Raw genomic sequence first — 21,150 nt, 5'->3', positions numbered from 1 at the left:
TAGTAGGGCACTGGTATGCATTACTTTTCAACAGTCACCATGCTTGTCCAAACACTTGTTCCATCGGTAGACCAAGGCATCGATGTTGGCATAGAAGAAATCTGTGTCAAGCCTCTGAAGCCACATCATGACAGCTTGTTGAACGGCCGTATCGGTGTTGAATCGCTTACCAAACAGATGCTTCTTCAACGGTCAGAAGAGATGAAAATCAATGTTCCAGGTCGGGGCTGTAGGGAGATTGGCCCACTACCTCCCACCGTAAGCGCCGTTTCGATACACCTCAACAAGTTGACGATGAATTTCTGCTGGTGAGATGCTTTCAGACGCAAAAACCGGATCGCACTACGCACTTCCGCTGTTGACTGTCTTTCCATGCTGGCAGTCATCTTACAACTGATATTGCGAGGATCTGACGCAATGCGCCATCTAACGACTGAGTGATAAGCTGTGGTCTGCTGCTGCGGACCTGGCGGAAAATTCGAAAAAGAGGGGGGATACGTCACCCGCGAGAGCTCTTGTTGCCTTACTTTTTGATTAACCCTCGTTTATGTAATTCACATTTAAATTGTTACAGTCTTCAAACAGTCATTTGAACACTTAAATTTAAATGTTACATATTAAATATTATATAATACTTATACAATAATTGTTTAATGTAGGAACTATAGGCCTAGGCCTACACGTTTCGAAGACGAGGCAGCAAGCCTCGAAACATGTATAGCTTGTACATTAAACAGCTGTATGTTATATTAAGGTTTTTAATATGTAACTGATTTAAATTTAAAAATGTTCAAATGACTGTTTTAAAATTTTATCATTTTAAATGTGAATTATATATAAAATAATGTGTACAGGATGGAAGTGAAATAACCCTGCAAATTTTCAGAGCGAATAGGTCATGTTGTATGTAACAAAAAACTATAATAGCCTACCATAAGGGTGGAAAGTTCGTAGTTTTCTCAGAAGAAAATGTTTTTTTCCTAAATGTTTATTACCCTTTTATTCGGTAACTATTGCCAGTAGGATCGTTATTTTTGTCCATATCTAATAAAGAATCATTTATCTGGCGTATTTCAATAGCGTGGACGGTGTTCATGTAAATTTAATTTAAAACTCACTAATTTCAAGCCACAGAACGATGCGAGCAGATTGCAACGTCGTAGCGAGAGAGGTAGGTTCGCGTCCAGAGACAGACCTGAGTTCGTTAACCTCTTACATCTATATTACGAGACGAAAGACGACTGTGTTAGCGGCGTTCTTGCCAGACTTTTGAAACTTCCAACTTAATTATCCAATTAACCGTGCATTTAATCACGAAACGTAATATAGGTTTTCTATTTCTTTAAGTGTACCCTGTCGTCCCTTTCAATCTGCAGAATTATTTCAATTCCACCCTGGATAATTAATATATAGGGCGTCCCATTTATCTTGTGCACATATTATAACTTTTTTGTTTGGATAGGTATTGGAATTTTTGTTTCTGAGAGTTATGTTAGAACGAGGGGCTAACATGAGTGTAGGTATTTGGTGCATGTAACTACATTATGGTACAAGATACACGTGACGTCATCAATTTTTCAAATAGCACTACATACTTTAATTATGTTACATTGATTACAACATTAAGACGAGTTCAAAAATGTATCACAATGTCACCTTCCCAATCAGTAACAATAACAAAATGCAAAATGAATGCCATCAGAATGTGCCCTTTGTTGTGGTACCCCATTCCTCTTGTGCATTAACTTACACAAAACGAATGACGACTGACGTCTGTACACGTCGTTTGCTGTGTGTTTGTTGTCTTAACATGTTAACAAACGACATTGTCGACGCCACAATCCACGTACAGTGGCCTGCACGTTCTCCGGACCTGTCGCCACTCGATTTCTTTCTTTGGGGAACTCTAAAGGACAGTGTGCACCAGAACATTCTGATAACACCAGACGACATGCAGCAACGCATTCGACAGATTTATGTGTCCATTCAGCCAGCGACATGCCGGGCAGTCATACCGTCTTTCGGGGAACGCCTTCGAATGTGCATTACTGTGAATGGTCACCATTTTGAACATCTTCTGATGACTCTCAAAGCATAATATTATCACATAGGAAGTACGTTTTGTTTCGTTTTGTTGTTGTTATTGATTAGGAAAGTGACATTTGATAAATTTTTGAACTCGTCTTAATATGTGTAATCAGTGTAACATGATTAAAGTATGTAGTGCTATTTGAAAAATTAATGACGTCACGTGTATCTTGTACCATAATATAGTTACATGCACCAAATCACCACACTCATGTTAGCCCCTCGTTCTAACGTAACGCTCAAAAACAAAAATTCCAATACCTATCCAAACAAAAAAGTTATAATAGGTGCACAAGATAAATGGGACACTCTGTATAGTGCATACACTTTACCTTCTCCCGCTCGCGGATGTAAAGCGGGCGAAGCAGTACACAGAGCAGCTGCACATATGAGAGCGGGGAAAGATAAAATGTATGCACTGTACATATAACTTATGAACACTGTAAAAATTGCATGTAACCTTCACACCATGCAATCGCAAAAAAAACTTCTGGATACGTTATTATTTACCATAGGCCTACATCAGATTGCTTTCACCAACGTTACAGTTTGATTCTGCTTCTTCTCGATGCATTCTATCATTCTTAATAAAATGAATTTGAGATAGTGGCATTTGTGGCTCGTTGTTATTTCTTGATTATTTCTTGTTCTTTTATTGCTGCTTCTTGGAATTAGGCCATAGCCTGTTTCCACTTGAAGAGACTGATTGTGAGTCCTTCTATCTTGTTAATGGATGGACAATAGATCTACTTCTTTCTTTAGGTAGGCTATAATATAATGCAGTAAAATGTGTAGTATTCTATCTGGTGACATTTTGTGTATATGTTCATACAAGATGAGTTTTAGGTTTTGTATTTTGTCCTTTAGGTTAAATATTTTCAATTATTCATCTCTTGTTCCTGATTATGTTTCTTGTTCATTAAAGTGTAGCCCGATACAGAACGCAGGATTTTCATTCGATCTTTCTTATGTCGGATATGTTAACTGTGTAGTTTTCACATTAATATATCAACATTGGTACCGTCATAAAAAAAAGGTATCCGCGTAACATGCCATGAAGGCATTTGGGGGGCATGGAGGTAGAGCCCCAAGCTTTCCATGACCTCGGCACTAGAATGAGGTGGTGTGGTCGGCACCACGCTCTGACCGCCTTTTACCCCGGGAAAGACCCGGTACTCAATTTTATAGGAGGCTGAGTGAACCTCGGGGCCGTTCTGAAAGTTTGGCAACGAGAAAAAATCCTGTCACCACCTGGGATCGAACCCCTGACCTTCCAGTCCGTAGCCAGCTGCTCTACCACCGTCATAGTTCTATAAAACTTTAGCTGCGTGGTTATTAGCCTAAAATCTTATTTTTGGTGTCCTCTATTGTCGTACACATGGGATAGAGCCTGTTTAATTTCTTGTTTATTTCGTTCCTTTGACCTAAGACATGCTGAATGCCGAGCAATCGGAATTACTTACCTGTGCTCTCGGTTTATCATTGATCGTTATTTTTCATCTCATGTGATCTATCTATAAGGTTGATTTTAATTGTTTTTGCCATTACCTAATGAGTTAATGACCTTACGGCGTGGAAGGTGCTAGTTAAATGAGAGTTTTTTTAAGGAACGAATTCTGAATGGAGGAATCGTCTATCATTTTGTTCCTCTGAGCTTAGATTGAAACAGCCTGCCTCTGGTTTAATTAACCCTGCCGCCAACCGTACAATAGGGTCAATTGTCTCGTGAAGGTGAGGTGAAACAAGTAAAACACTTAGAACAAATAATAAATTACCTGATAACATTTATTACGTTACAATTCAGGTAATAAGAAAATAAACAAAAAAACAACAAGGTTTTAGAGATATGAAAGATTACCTAAGATTAGAGAAATAAATGTATATACATAATATGTGAAGGGGAGGCTTAGTAATTATGGTCCACAAAGGGAACATACCATAAGAAAACAGACAAGATGGATGAAGCTGAATTTAACCCATCTACTGATCCTTCGGGACTGGCTTGCCAAATAATCTACCCTCAACTGACATTCGCCATTACAGACAAAAGCCGCATAATCTGTATTAACAGAAATTAAGTGTAAATTAAACTGATTCACAATCCTATCCTTAATGAATGTGGTAGAAGGTAGCAATATAAAAAAAAGCAAAAACAATAGGAAATATGCAACTGACTAATGTCAGCGGACTCTTTTAAATAAATACAAATTACGTAATAGTCTGTATGAACGTAAATATACATATATTAATGAAAAGAAACATACAATCACTAATAGTGAAAAACCTGTTACAATCGTGGGTAGGCCAGTCTCGAAATCAAGCAACAATGGTCTTCCTCCAACCATGATGCAGCCATCATCAAAGAATTTCAATACTCCACAGCCAGGGCACGACTATACAGTATGTAGTTAGCGACCATCCCAGCAGCAGTTCACATCTCTCCTCAGACCAGGTTATCCATTATACCATCACAAGCCACTGCTAAACTAAACTCCAGCCCCCAATGGCTGTCCCACAACCTCCCTCCTCGAGCGTCGTTCCAAGACTCTACCTCTCGTCAACCGTTCCTGTCTTCGGACAGTTGACTAGACAACAACAACATGGCAAATTCTCATCCCATTATCTGTAAACCACATTTACAAATAATAGCTTACATATTTTCTCAACATCTTTATATTAGAGTTCTCGGTTCCAACAAATAGATTAATTTCCTAATTGGAACAAGTTACCTGGTTGGGGTTTTCCGTAGTTTTCCCTCAACTCATTAAGAGCAAACGCTGGGTAACTTCCTGCTCTGGATCCTGGACTCATTTCGCTGGCATTATCACCTTTATTTCACTAAGACGCTAGATAACCATCGCAGTAGATAAAGCGTCATGAAATGAACCAATTAAAATAATTTTGCATAATATTTCTGTCACGTTTACGGTTTAAGAGTGTTCTAATATTTTAATTATTATTAAATCAGTTAATTAATGGATGTTTGGCAACATTGCTACGAGACGCTTGCTTCTAACGTCTAGCTACAGCGGAAAATAAGGATACTCACCCTGTGATGTTGATATTGACTACACAACCGTCCTCAGTGCTGCGAAGAAGGTGTTTCCATTCGTTGGCAGATTCTACTGCGATGTTGCCATTTTTTCTATAAATAAAGTTCATTTCCCACTAAATAAAAATAAATAACTCAAAATGGCAAAGGAAAATGCTGTTCCCTTGGTGTTAAGGATTTAGTCATCTAGGCCTACTGTTATTGAAAACCTTACATCCTTATATGCCTATATGTATGTATAAATATTAAATAATACAGGAAATATGAGAAAGCCTTGTCTAACTTAATTCATATTCATTGATTTATTACTAACAAGCAAACATTCTCATGAGGGCAGATAAAAAAAGTTATTTTTTTTCTTCCACGATGTTAATAATGTCAAAACAAGTGCTTATACAAATTTTGGCCACTCGAGCGCAATTACGAGGACAATCCAGAAAGTAAGTTTTCCTGGGGCTGTTTACAGAAAGAAAATACAATTTTTATAGAAAGGTTTATTGGAACAGATATAGCAATTGTTGAGCTATTTTTCAACATATTGCCCACTGGATTTGCGACATTTGTCATACCGTGGCATCAACAGAGAGGTGCAGACGGCTGTCACACACTGGTTCCGATCCCAGGCGGCAGACTTCTACAGCACAGGGATACAAAATTTGATCCACTGGTATGACAAATGTCTCAATTCCGGTGGAGAATATGTTGAAAAACAGCTTATCAATTGTTCCAATACATTTTTCCTTGATATTGTGTTTTCTTTCTGTAAACGGCCCAGGAAAATTTACTTCCTGGACGGTCCTCGCAATTGTGCTCTAGTTCCAAAATTTTATAAGCACTTGTTTTGACATTATTAACATGGTGGAAGAAAAAAAATAACTTTTTTATGTGCCCCCAAGAGAATGTTTCCTTGTACATTCAATTATTTTGTCAATAACTACGTTCGATCTAAAATATACCTAGACGTTTTATTGTTCTTTTTTATGATATAGATAGGTTACATTATTTTTAAGAGTTTCTTTTGCAACAACCTATCGAAAGCTTTTTCATTGTCTACGAATAAGTTATACGTTGGTAAGTTTATAGTACTTCTTGGTCCATGGGCTGCAATAGCGTTATAAACGAGGTAAATGTAGGATATGTCGTTTTATACAAGACCTAAAAGCATATACCTTATGAAAAATTAATGGATACCATATAATATTTGACTTTATAGATGAGGTGTCCTATTAGACTAGCTATGTTTTGTTTCCTTCCCTATCTTACATTTTTCTTGTATTTCGTTTTCCTTTCCCTTTCCTGTAATTTAATCTTCCTTGCCTTTTTTCCTTTTTCCGCTTTCTTTCGACATAACTTTTAGACAAATCTACAAAATTTGGTCTTCAGCACAAGTAGCTCTACTTTAGAAAAATCATGAAAGTCAACTTTCAAAATTATATTTTTCACAAGGTTTCCTCTTCGGTACGAAATTAACAGGCAGAGCAAAGCCCCTGCGTGCAGCCAGAAGGCCCCCCGGTCACGCTATGATGCGACATATGTGGAGGGCAGTCAGGTGGATAATACGTCACCACTACCCCTTACGTGACTTTTTATGTCGCTGCTGTAATTCAGGGGGAAAACAGCTTCTAAGGGGGTGGGCAAGGTGGATCTGATGTTTAACAACAGACACGGAGTCGCAGATACAAATCTGAGGACGTCCCGCATGAATCCCAAATGCGATTAAACCATCTGTTACATTATAATGCTATGAATAGCTGATACCATTTCATGGCTCGTCTGGTCACAATGTCCTCCCCCCGTTCGTGCAAACACACGCGAGCTTTTTTCTCCCTATTGGCTTTTTTAGCATCAACCTGGGCATTGGAGTGTGAATATCGTATTTGCGACACTTTGTGACGAATTTGAGGGATTCCAGAGCGGTATCTCTGTAGTCACATCATAACTTGTTACCCCGATACTGATGGCCTAATACCATACACAATGACGACCTTACGATACGAGCATTTTTATCTGTTGTACGACATATGACCTAACTTGTATCATGTTTTAGTAGGCCTATTTCATTAATTTATTTCTAGCTCCACTTGCTGTTCAAATACGATGTCCCTACTCTGTACTCTATAGAGCAGTGATGTCAAAGCAAGCGCATTTTTCTGACTTTGACGTCATGCGCGGGCGTCAAGCGCTAGGTATGGAAAGAGAAAGGATTACGTATATGAATAAGCAGCCTGTTGGATGAAGAAAACAGTGCAGTGGTGCACAAGCTATTTTCTATTGTCTGTAAAACAAAATTAGCCTACTAACACCAATTTCTTAATATTGCAGTTGTGTTCTAAACGTTAATAACATAAAAAGAGTTAAGAAGGAATATTCACATAAATCCCATGGTAGTACAACTATACTGTACTAAGTGAATGAAACACATCATTCATAAAGAAAATGATATCCCAAAGAAAGAGATTGAGTATGACATGGTAAGTTGGAATTGATATTGATGGTATCTTTAGCCTTGTAAAAGTAGTCAATAAACTAATCAAACCAATATTATAGTGCAAAGCAAAGTGACCTATGTATATGTTTTAATTGTAACTAATATTACATAACAAAAATCTTATCGCATTATGCTTTTAAGGTGATATTGGTGCGAAACTTCCCGTCATCAGAATATTAAATTATTTTCTCGAATTCTGCAGAAGCTATAGAGCTGACTTTTTTATAACACATGGGCATAAATATTTTGTTTATGATGTAACAGTAGTTGCCTTGTTAATTCAGTTCCTTACAAACATTTTCTATGCAAATATTTTCAAAAATTTTAATACCCTATCTTCAGTATGATCACGTAAGAATTATGACCATAGCATTTCTCAATACACTATCTTCAGTAATACGTATTTACGACACATTATATTTACGAAAACTTTCTTTCAGTACCTGTAAGGCTACAAAATAAACATATCTGAAAATTTCACTTTTCTGTAAAAAAGTTGAGAAAATATTCCTTTTGAATAAAAAGCAAGCTTGTGAAAAATGAGTATTAACATTAAAACTTACATTGTTATAATGCACTTATACTTCTCAGACAAATCTAATAATTAACATGGATACAGTTTTAATAAGTTCTCTTCCCTTTATCCATTGAATCAGTGCTGGCCATCCTGTATATAGCTCGACCAAGCGGCATATACTACCTCTTTCGTCTATCTCTTTCCCTGCCACTGTAAAGCGCTCAGGTTCTACTGAGCTCTAAAGGGCGCGATTGCGCCTATGGGCATCAATTGACATGACTGCTATAGAGTACAGTCTATTTTATTAACTAAAAACACCGGAAAATCTATAATGTAGTTGTGACATTAAGGCGGTAGTGCATAAGTGGATTAGTAATTTATCGGACTGCTGGAGTTGATGCTCTAAAATTCAAGAAATATGCATGTATTCTTGCACTTAAAATTACTGAAATATTCTAGGTATGCTCTAAAATCATTCATTCATTCATAGTTTTGTGCCCAATGGCAGATCTTTCACTGCAAACCCAGTGTTCTCAAATCTTTCCTATTTTACGCCTTCCTCTTAGTCTCCGAATACGATCCATATAGTACACTAGCTATCTTAATGTTGTCTGATATCTGATATCCTCTTCTGCCCCGATATTTTCTCTCATTCATCATTCCTACCAGTGCATCCTTCAGTAGGCAGTTTCTTCTTAGACAATGACCCAGGCAATTTCTTTCTCTCTTCCTGATCAATTTCAGAATTATTCTTTCTTCAACCACTCTTTCTAGCATAGCTTCATTTCTTATTCTGTCTGTCCATCTAACACGTTCCATTCATCTTCATAACCACACTTCACTTCGTCGTAATGTCCAGGTTACTGCCTCATATAAAGCCACACACCATACAAAGCATTTCACTAGTCTCTTACTAAGTTCGTTTTCCAGAGGTCCGCAGAAAATATTCTTTCTATTAAAAGCTTCCTTTGCCATTGCTATCCTCCTTTTGATCTCCTGGCAGCAGCTCATGTTACTATCTACTTACAGTACACTTCAAACATTTGAAAATGAAATAATTCATATGTCTGTAGTCTGACAAGCAAACATTCTGACGGGGGCAGATACGAAAGTTATTTTTTTTCTTCCACCCTGTTAAAAATGTCAAAAGAAGTGCGTATACAAATTTTTGCCACTCGACCGCAATTACGAGGCCGTCCAGAAAGTGGGGCCGTCCCTTGGGCCGTTTACAGAAAAAAAAATCACCATTGAATGGAAAGATTTATTGAGACAGATACAGAATTGTTGCGCTATTTGTCAGCATATCCCCCACTGGACTCGAGACATTTGTCATTCAATGGGCTCCATTTTTGTGTCCTTGTGTCGTAGAAGTCAGCCGCCTGTGATCGGAACCAACGTTTGACAGCCGTCTGAACCTCTCTGTCGAACCCATGACATGACAGATGTCTCAATTCCGGTGGGGAATATGTTAAAAAAATAGCTCAACAATTGATGTCTCTGTTCCAAAAATTTTTTTCAATGGAGTTGTGTTTTCTTTCTGTTAACGGTCCCTGACGAAGTAATTTTTTTAGGCCCTCGTAATTGCAGTCGAGTGGCCAAAATTTGTATAAGCACTTCTTTTGACATTATTAACATGGTGAAAGAAAAAAATGTAACCTTTTTATCTGCCCCCATCAGAATGTTTGCTTGTGAGCCGAAGTATTTATTGAGTTACTGATATATGCAGACCAAATATAAATTGTTATAATACAGGTAAAGTAATAATGACAATTTTAAAATAATAACATTTTCGTATTATCATTATAAAATAATACTGTTGGTATTAATATAAATAATACTTATAAAAAAATAAATCCTGGAACATATTTATTAATATAGTTGAATGGTTGCCCAGTCTATCTTGATATCAAAAATGACCTAGCAATTTTAATGGTAATCGCTCCTGAGGACCAGTGGCGGTTTCGGAAGGGTGAGTCAGAAGAGCCCAGGCTCACCCAGAAATATGATGTTTTTTTAATTCGAAATAACGGAGGTCAGACAAAGAACGTTCTTGACTATGATTGCGTCGACAATGTGCAAAATGAAATGCGACAGTGTACAGCAATAAATATTTAACAGGTTCAATAGGTATAGACCTACATGTATTGCTTTAATAATAACCTCAGAAAAACTGTAAAAACTTTGATGGTGTTTACAACCACTTAATTTTTTTAAATGTTTTTAATTTGTATAAAAAAGCAATTGAAAGCAGACATAAAAAGTTGTTTTGCTAAACAATCATAACTTTCTCACTGAAGCAAGAACATGAGTTGTGTCATATATGTAGGGCCTACTAGGCCTTTATTTAAGCTTACATTAATTGAAAACGCATGTTCATTTCAAAGTCTGCCATTCTCAGGAATAGGCCTATCATATGTTTGTTATTTCCTATGTATTCATCTCACTGACTATTACTTCAAGACTGATATATTTTACAGAACACTCCATTGAATACATTCAAAGAGTAACAGCTTCTGAATTAAGTTACATATTCTAAAAAATGAAGAAATACATTAGTACTATTGGTCAACAGAAAAGTTAACCAACACATTACGTTTTATCAGAATGAATTAGGTTAATGGTACATCTAATGTTATAAATTAAAAATAGTTGTACGGTACCTACGTAATTTGTAAATGTTGAGAACACTGCTGTAGATTGTTTATTATTGATTATGCCATACGTTTTAAGTTATCACTAGGGCTAGGATTTTGATGAAATTGCATCTTTTTTGTAGTAAGCCAGAAACATAGCTGCTTTAGTATTTATATGTTATGTGATAAACTGAGTGTTTTAAGACATATTTGTTAGGGCATTTTTTGCCTGTTTCAACTCACAAGAGCATCTTTTGTTTTATTCGGTCATTTTTTAGGCATTTTCATTTAATTTTGGCCATAAATCCCCAATATTAATGTAAAATAATATTTATTTCCTTTTCGATATTTTCTTTACATATTTTGTCCATAATACCCATTATTTTGTATAATATTCGTATTTTAATCATTTTTCTACACAAATATTGCCATTTTAACGTAGTACAACCCATGTAATGGATCAGTCCAACCACCCCTTCAATAAAGACTCCTCTATACCTGCTAATTTCGGATAAGAGTGGCCTTGTAGTAGACTACATGGAAACTAAAAGTAAAGTAAATCCATGGTGCTACAGCCCATGAAGGGCCAAGACCAACCAGCCGACTGCTGACCTCACGTCCATATGCCGAAGCAGAGGTGAACGATCATACATGGAAATTACATTAGGTAAAATAATTAATTAAAGTGTACTTACTTACTTACTTACTTACTTACTTACTTACTTACTTACTTACTTACTGGCTTTTAAGGAACCCGGAGGTTCATTGCCGCCCTCACATAAGCCCGCCATTGGTCCCTATCCTGAGCAAGATTAATCCAGTTTCTACCATCATATCCTACCTCCCTCAAATCCATTTTAATATTATGCTCCCATCTACGTCTCGGCCTCCCCAAAGGTATTTTGCCCTCCGGCCTTCCAACTAACACTCTATATGCATTTCTGGATTCGCCCATAGGTGCTACATGTCCTGTCCATCTCAAACGTCTGGATTTTATGGTCCTAATTATGTCAGGTGCGTGCAGCTCTGTGTTGTGTAACTTTCTCCATTCTCCTGTAACTTCATCCCTCTTAGCCCCAAATATTTTCCTAAGAACCTTATTCTCAAACACCCTTAATCTATGTTCCTCTTTCAAAGTGAGAGTCCAAGTTTCACAACCATACAGAACAACCGGTAATATAACTGTTTTATAAATTCTAACTTTCAGATTTTTTGACAGAAGACTAGATGACAAAAGCTTCTCAACCGAATAATAACAGGAATTTCCCATATTTATTCTGTGTTTAATTTCCTCCCGAGTGTCATTTATGTTTGTTACTGTTGCTCCAAGATATTTGAATTTTTCCACCTCTTCGAAGGATAAATCTCCAATTTTTATAGTTCCATTTCGTACTTACTATATTCTGGTCACGAGACATAATCATATACTTAGTCTACTTAGAAAAATATTATGTAAAATTTAATTTAATTACTAGTCTAAATATTAAGTAGTGCAAAACCTCTTTTCCTACTAAGCCAATTATGTAAGATCAATTTTTAGAGCATTTTAAGGGCATTTTTTAAAGATTTTTAGGTCATAAATGGATTGTTTTTAGGACATTTTTTCATGATTTATAGGTCATCAAAATCCTAGCCCTAGTTATCACATTTCATTAAGTTTTTACCAATTATTACCTCAGTGAAACAATGCATAATTTTAAATATATTTTTGAAAACTCCAATTTGCTTTGTTTCCTTATTTTAGACCTGAACAGCAACGACAGTTACGGGACTGTAGTCAACCTGGGGCTGGAGCAGGATGGGTCGTCGCCCCACAGCGCAGGGAGCCGCGCCCCGCACTTCACTCTCCACGGTGGCCCCGCCACGCCGCCCTACCTGTCGTCCAGCCATTCTCCCACGCCGCCCCACCCTGCGCTAGGACCCAATTTCCCTTATTCCACAGGAGAGGGCCTCGCCGTCTATACCACTTTGGGTAAGTATTCTACACAACGCTATCCTCAGACTCTGCGGCTTATACCCTCAGTTCCTTTCAAAGAGTTTGTAATGTATAACTAGAGACACCAACGGCGCTAGTTTCGCGTACAAAATTGAACCGGTGTTCGGTAGCCATTAAAGGGAGTTGATGCATCGCCAGGAGTGCGAGCAGTTCATGCTTATTGAGGAGTACGAATAAATATAAGTACACTTGAAGGGAAATAAGAAAATGGTGAGATACTGCGCCGCAAATAATTGTTCGTACATAGCTACTATTGTAGAATGCTCAGGAAAGCATGCATATCTTAATATTTGGAAGAATGTTCCAAATGCAGTTCCTCCTTTGAATGTGTTTACAGAATGTCGGATTATTTCTTGGATAAAGTTTTTCCAGAAACACATTAATCAGGTTTATAAGGTTGGTTTCAACAATGTATGTAAGGGTTAGGTGCCATCATATTACAGTGGATTATAATAGCAGAGTGAATAAGAAAATCCGCAGACTATATCTGTCTAAAACTGTTTTGTTTCACAATAAATGAATTAATCATGTAATTTCCGTATTGTACAGTATGTACTTCTAGTTTTTGGTTGTATTAAATGCAAAAAAGTAGTGAAAACATAGCTGATGGCCTAGCTAGGCCTATTATTACCACTACTACTAGGTTTACTATGACCACTACTACTACGCCTACTATTATCACTACTATTAGGCCTATTATTACCACTACTACTAGGTCTACTAGGCCTATTATTACCACTACTAGGTCTATTATTACCACTACTACTAGGTCTACTAGGCCTATTACTAATACTACTAGGTCTATTATTACCACTACTACTAGGTCTATTAGGCCTATTACCAATACTACTACGCCTACTATTACCACTACTACTAGGCCTTTTATTACCACTACTACTAGGCCTATTATTACCACTACTCCTAGGCCTACCATTACCGCTACTCCTAGGCCTACCATTACCGCTACTCCTAGGCCTACTATTACCGCTACTAATTCTATTAAAAAGTCTGACCTCTAACTTGGTGGTATCAACTACACAATTAATAGATTGTTGTATGATAAAATTTATTCTCATTATGTTTTAAATCAGTTTCCAGAATTTTTATGATCTCATATTTCACCACTAAATATTTTCTAAGCACCATATACCTTCACTCTTCCTTTGCATGAGAGGACTGAAATATAGATCATTTTAAATATTACAGTAAATAGCCATTATCATGTCCTTAAAACAATACTAGTAATACTGAAAATTAATGTTGACATTGCCATTATTCAATATTTTACATACTTATCCCGAGTGTATATGGGTGATTTAATTTATTTTTTTAGAATATCGCCAAAGATGAATCATTATAATACTTTAATAAATATAGCGCTCCTCTGCCATTCATGTTTATTTCATCACGATCCATCCTTGGTAAAAGATGTTTAAAACAGTGTCTATCACCAGGCTACATCAATGTATTGTGGTACTGTTTTCGAATTTCGCGCCGCAAACACTCCCTTTAATGGCGGATACTAGCCGATTCAATTTATGACATTTTTCTTGCCTGCCACTTACGGGTATGTGTCTCTAGTAAGTATTACAATCTCTTTGGTTCCTTTACTTTTATTTTTGTTTCGTCTCAAGAGACATTTCCCTGCGGAGACACCTCCAGTCTTAATTGTCGAGTCAAAGAGACATCTGTCCGCAAAGCAGGAACTTGGTAGAACGAGAAATAGCTTGTCGGTAATTTTTCCTAAATCAGAATTATTTTATTTATCCTGTGTAGGACAGCTACTCTACACTACCTCAATTGCATTACCGGTACCAGATTATTACTGTACTACAGCGGACAACTTCCGATTATCTGTGCCTGGATTATTCGGTTTGCGGATTTGATAGCCCGTAGTTATTTTTGTGATCAAATACTAACAACAACAAACACACGAAGAAAGACAGCGGGACGTCAAAGTACTGTTGTAAACGAGCTTGCAATGTTTTTTTCTTTACGTAGAACTACTGTACGTCGTTCTCCTCACTAGATGTGGGGGGGATAACTTGGAAATTGACCGTCACGTAACAATGCAACTCTTCCCTAGTGTTCTCCTTGTATTCCACTTTTGTAGTCCCCCTTGCCCTCTTTGCATTTCCCTTGTTCTCTTTGTATTCCCCGTGTTCTCCTTGTATTCTTCTTGCATCCCCTTGTTTTCCTTGTCTTCCCCTTATTTTCTCCACCTACCCCTCCTTCTCTTTGTCTTTCTCTTATTCTCTTTTTCCCCCATGTTCTCCTTGTCTTCCCTTTGTTATTCTTATCTTCCCCTTGTTCTCTTTATCTCCCCTTCTTCTCCTTGTCTTCCCTTTGTTATTCTTATCTTCCCCTTGGTCTCTTTATCTCCCCTTGTTCTCCTTGTCTTTCCCGTGTATGTTTTATTACTCTTGTCTTCTTGTATTCCTCTTATTCTGCTTGTCTTCCCCTTATTCTCCTTGTATTATCCATCTTCTCCTTGTAATCTCCTTGTTCTTATATTATTATCCTTATTCTCCTTGTACCCCCTTATTTTCCTTGACTTCATCTGTTTTTTTTTACATTCCTCTTTTTCTTATTGTTTCCCCCTTGTTTTCCATGTCTTTCCCTTGTTCTCCTCTTGTCCCTCTTGATCTCGTTGTCTTCCTCTTGTTCTCTTTGCTTTTCCCTCTTTTCTTTCTCTTTCCCTTGTCTTTCTTGTCTTCCCCTTGTTCTCCTTGTATTCCACTTGCCTTGTTCACCTTGCTTCATTTCTCACACCACCCACATGTAGTTCTACATAAAGATATGTACCATAGTCAAGTTAAGCACCTGTCGACAGGTGATCACACTCATATGCAGTTCTACGTGAAGTTAATTGTGTAGCATAGCAAAACTATGCACCAGTCGATCGTTTCCTCCACTCAGTCCCTCACTTCACACCTTCTCCCAAATACAGATCAAAAACATCTTCCTTGGAAGAGTTTAATCATATAAACAAGGCCGATATGAATGCATTGTTAGAAACTCCTTCCCGACCCATAAGTCTGTATACTAATATAAGAACATAGTCGCGAACCTTTTCATTCGTATTTTGCCTGTTGTGATATGCATTACTACAGGAGAGAAAAATGACAGGGAAACGTAAACGAGTTGTGTCAGTATCAGATAAAATAAATTGCTTATTTCCATATTATTAGCATTTTTCGTTTAATAGTGCATTATTATTATTATTATTATTATTATTATTATTATTATTATTATCATCATCATCATCATCATCATCATCATCATCATCATCATCATCATCATCATCAGAGACCGGAACTTTGGCAGAATGCTTTTTTAAATGTGTTAAATCTATCTTCATTTTGAAAGTAAATCTGTACGAATTATTATACCTTTGTGATTGAAACGTCACAGTTTTATGTTGCCTTTTCTGCCTTTTTTAATATAAATGCCTAATTTACAAAATAAATGCTTTTTTGCATTCATTTGATTATTTATCTATTATTTTTTAATTTATTATTAAAAATTGCTAACAGGTACATTTTAATTTATTTCTATAACCGCTACAATGAGAGTGACTTCACCAATAGTATTGTCTTTCAGTCTTCTTCATATTCTCTTTGCAATAACGAGTGCTGCCGTGCAAAAATGTATAACAGTAAGCGTTTTAATTATCGCTTGTGTTTATTTGACAAGGCAACAATGAGTGCGGGTCTAACGTTATTTTTAACGGTTATTTTTCTTTCAGTTTTCATTGCGACGTTATTGTAGCTAGCTAAATATTTCATATCGCAACGTATCATTAAACCAAACACAAAAAATGCACTTTCCAAGACTACTGGAAAGAAGATTTCTTTGCTTCCAACAGTAATTGCAACATCGAGTCGAAAATCTCAATTTGGATTCGACTTATGGAAAGTTTTTCTTGCTGCCGAAATCTCTTTGTGGAAAGTGCAAGGTTGTGGTGTAGTGCAAGGGTTTTTGTAATTGTCTTTTATTGCGTATTTTAGCTATTCATAATGCCTTTTTGCCTGCCTATTTTAGCTATTTGTGATGCTTTTTTGCCTGCCTATTTTAATGATTCATAATGCCTAAACTTCCGGTCTCTGATCATCATTATTAGGGTAGAGTAGCATAAATCGCACCGCTTCCTAAATGGCACCACTGTTAGTTTAAAACAAGTTACTGTAGTAGTGTAGCATCTAGTGGTATTGTTACAATCTACCATATGAACTTCCACCACGTCACTTGATTTCTGCCACTTCTTTGTGCTAGCAACGTGGTGATAGAGTATTTAATATACTCAGGTGGTTGTATATTTAGCTAACATTTTGTAACAAAATAACGGATTTGTATCCAAAGGAATCCGTAATCTTAAGATGTTATTGGTTAAAAGAAATATTAAAGAACATTTAACTTAGTACGATTTTCGAATATGTGGTGATTATAAGCTACAAATGAAGGAAATAATAACTTATGACGTAGTTTCTTAATTCGCATCACTTTGTAGGTGCCTAATTCGCACCGGTGCGATATGAGCAACTGTAGCAATTCTTGCCGTACAAAAAAGGCCCAAAAATTTTAACTGAACGAGGAATGCATCAGGTGGGTGCAATATCAAGTGGTGAAAAGGACGTTTATACAACAAGTGTGTGTTGTACAAGCGCACCAGATATTTTGTGCCATCTATGAAAATTTTTAAACGTCAAACTGTGCATCCTACATTATCAGCTGGTGTTCTTCCAGGATCGTTATTTGTTTGCTTTGATTCAGGTTACATCAACAGTGAACTATTTGTCGAATAGCTCAGACATTTTATTTGCCACTCAGACCTGCCATAGAAAAAAGTGCTGCTTCTGTATGTCCACCTATACGAACATTCCAAAAATTTAGAAGCTAGATTATCTCAGGAAAATGAAGTGTTCCTATTTCAGCTTCCTCGTCATAATACTCAGAGGCCCAGCCTTTAGATGTTTCTATCTTCAAACCATTTCAGACAGCTAAATCATGAAGCAGTTCTTAGGTGGCTTCGAGATAATCGTGGAGAAAAGGTGACTCAGTTTATAGTTTGAACTGCTTGGTGAAGCACATGGAAAATGTGTAACAATAAAAAAACGCATTCAGAAAGTTTAAATGTTAGGTAATTTATGCTCTATTTTTTCAATTTCATTTGAAGATGCGTTACTCTCTTTCATTAATTTCAATAAACCTGTAATTTGCATTTATTACATTATTCATATTAAATACTGTTCAGTATGTTCAATATTAAGCTTTCTTTCATCCTGTTCCCTGCAGTTAAAGAGGTGCGATTTAAGAAACCGCTGGTGCTATTTAGGAAACTAGTTGCCTACATGGCACCATTGACAAGTGTTTCGAAAATGTCATACTACTTCAAAAATATTAAATCAAATTCAAGGATTCTTTTTTATATGAAAGATAAATGTTCTGGGAATGTATTTCTGTAAAGGAATGCAGAAAATAAAAATTGTATTGTCCAATCAAAATTATAGATGCTAAAGTGGTGCGATATACGCAACCTTACCCTATAACTTACTGCATATAAGAGTATTGAGGCAGTGAAAGATCACAGATCTGTCCTTCAATGCAACATGTCTTCAGCCCAGGAAATTCTCTACATATCCCATGTTGTAGGTCAGGGGCCGCCACCTGGCACCCATCTGCCACCAGGACATCCGGGCCTTGCCAGCGGTCCAGCGTCTGACCTTAGCAACAGCAGCAGCACCCATGGCTACCCTGACTTTCCACCCAGTCCCGACTCTTGGCTGGGTGAAGTCAGCGCATCCTCCGGACCTCCTGCAGGAGGTGCAGCCCCCCAGTACTGACCCCCCCACCTCTCGTAGCGGAGGAAGAACTGTATCTCCAACGTATGTGAAAGGTGGAGTTACAGCGGACAGTCATTCTAGTCACTGTGCTGTGTGGTGCAATTAACTGATCATATAAGGGTCAGTACAAACATACAGATCGCATTCTGCCACTTCCTGGGGGATTATGAGTCTCTTCTCCACTATCATCACCCTTCTCGCTCAAGTTTTCATTAGGTTCTTGTGATGTTTTTGCTTAATACATAATATTTAGTTTGAATATACAACTCTTATCGCAGGCTTATAAGCTAAGTGATGAGCAACTGTACTGGAGAATGGGGAATAATGGTCATCTGAAACAAAGGCAGTAATAACTTGAAGACTTGTTGGCCTCTTTTAAACAATAGCGCGGTAAATCAATAAGGCAATTATAGTCCCATCGCTCTAATTTCCGGCAGCCAATCACGTTGCAGGTCGGCTGCATTTAAACGTGTGCGTCTTGTGATTCGCTGATGAAGATGTTAAGCATTTCCTAAGGCTGGATAAATACTTAATAAAATCGCCCGCCATTTTGGCTCTTTCGTTGGCGTTCGCAGAAAGCACATGAGGACGTTATTTGCCGCTCAATTATTTGCTGAATTACAGTGCGTTTGATTTATTATCATAGGAGCTACGACATGATAATGTTTAACGGTGTAGCAAATAGATCCCTCGCCTGGTTGCTCGGCAACGAAAGAACAAAAATGGCGAACGACACTACCTATCTAGACTTTATAGAGCCTTGACTCCCTAAGACGTAAGCAAAGAGGAGGAGTTACGCCGGGAATAACAGCGTCGCGACTATAGATTACTTGTTCAAATTGGTACACAGAAAATTTCCTGTATACAAATAAATGAACATAGTGAGCTTCGAACGATTAATTATTACCAGGGAACGGATTTATATGGACTAAAAATATATGAAATATGTAAATATATATGTAGTTATTTTTACCAAAATATGGAATTAAATATGGATTTTTACCAAAATATGGAATTAAATATGGACTTAAAATTATAAAAAAATGACTATGTACGTTAAATATTGGTACATTTTAATCAAACTAAACAAAAAATATAATGGACGTACCTTATCTTCCAATGTAGTTTCAACAAAACACAATTTTTATTGTCTGTTACCATAACAATAGGTTACAAACATTTCTTTCAAGTGCTGAAAAGTGAATCTTCTTCTATTGTCTCTGAGGATAGATTTATACTGACTAAAAGAGCGTTCGACGTCACAAGAAGTAACTGGTACATAATTCAATTTCACAATGTCTGCTGGGGATAAGTCCAAGTTAATCTTCACTGTTGATTCACCACTCATCACAGCAACAACCTTTTGTAGTTCTTCATATCCAGGGTTTTTTGAAAGTACAGTGTCCACCTTAGCTCTTACTGCATCTGCAACTTTACCTCTACCACGATTCAGTTGTTCCACAGTACTATTTATAATTTCAAAACTTTCAGATAGTGAAAGGTGCCTATTTTGGAGACTTTTGAGCGTTTTTATGATGCATGAAAATGTATGCTGAATGTGAGCTAAGTCATTCTTCACACTTATGTCACAGGTAACTGTTTTCGCAGTATCAATTGAGACTGCATCTTCAGAGTCCAATGCAAGGAGAACATTGTTAATAGAGTCTATATGTTCGGCATAATATTCAACTGCTTCTAGCCATGTACCCCATCTAGTTAAAATTGGCTTTGGTGGCAATGGAATTTCAGGGTACATTTCTTTCAACACGTTAACTCTACTGGGAGCTTTGAGAAATACTTTTTTCACTGATGAAATCAACAAATCTACTTTAGGGAAATTGTCTCTGACCACTTCTGCCACACGATGAAATGCATGCGCCACACAAGTAAAATGAGTCAATTTAGGATATACAACAGATAATGCTTGTCCAGCTTTGACCATATAAGGGGCAGCATCGCTAATAAAGAATAACACATTATCGTACATAATACCCTTTGGCCACAGGATACCCATAGCTTCGTTGAACAGTTTAACTATAGTTTTGTTATTGCACTTTTCTAGAACATCACAATGTAAAAGAATTCGTTCAGAATATTGTTCACTTAACAAACCGATAACTACATTACCAACAAGTCTACCTTCTTTGTCGGGAGTCTCATCAATGGAAACCCAAATTGAACTATCTTTAATTTCATCTCTTATCTTCTGTATTGTCTCATCGTAGATGGATGGAGCATACGTCTTCCTAAGTGTTGACTCATCCGGGATTGTATGTTGAGTATATTTTTCAAGGAATTCCCTGAAGACCTTATTCTTTAGTTTGTAGAGAGGAATATCAGCAGAGATGAGAGAACGGCACAGGTCGATGTTAAACTCAGATCTTACATTCGATGTTGTTGGTTGTGTTAAAAACAATTGTCTCTGCTTGGAATTTAGTTGTTTGTTGGCCTGATGTTTACTAGTTGTAATGTGTTGTTGCACCAGGAACTTTTGTGTAGATGATACTGCACACTGACACAAATTACAAAATAA

General features: G+C 37.0%; 1 protein-coding gene across 1 annotated transcript in view; it reads left to right on the top strand.

Annotated features, from left to right (window-relative positions):
* Lim3 (Lim3 homeobox protein) overlaps positions 1–19,518 on the top strand; it is a 180,253-nt gene extending 160,735 nt beyond the window's left edge. Inside the window, exons 7-8 of the mRNA XM_069834210.1 lie at positions 12,523–12,750; positions 18,427–19,518. Of these exons, the coding sequence (XP_069690311.1) occupies positions 12,523–12,750; positions 18,427–18,617 (419 nt within the window). The 3' untranslated portion in view covers positions 18,618–19,518. The remainder of the gene's footprint in view (positions 1–12,522; positions 12,751–18,426) is intronic.
* The last annotated feature ends 1,632 nt before the right edge of the window (positions 19,519–21,150 follow it).

The sequence above is a fragment of the Periplaneta americana genome, chromosome 9 (assembly GCF_040183065.1).
Source record: "Periplaneta americana isolate PAMFEO1 chromosome 9, P.americana_PAMFEO1_priV1, whole genome shotgun sequence".
NCBI classification, from domain to species: domain Eukaryota; kingdom Metazoa; phylum Arthropoda; class Insecta; order Blattodea; family Blattidae; genus Periplaneta; species Periplaneta americana.
This window is presented reverse-complemented; position numbering and strand designations above follow the sequence as displayed.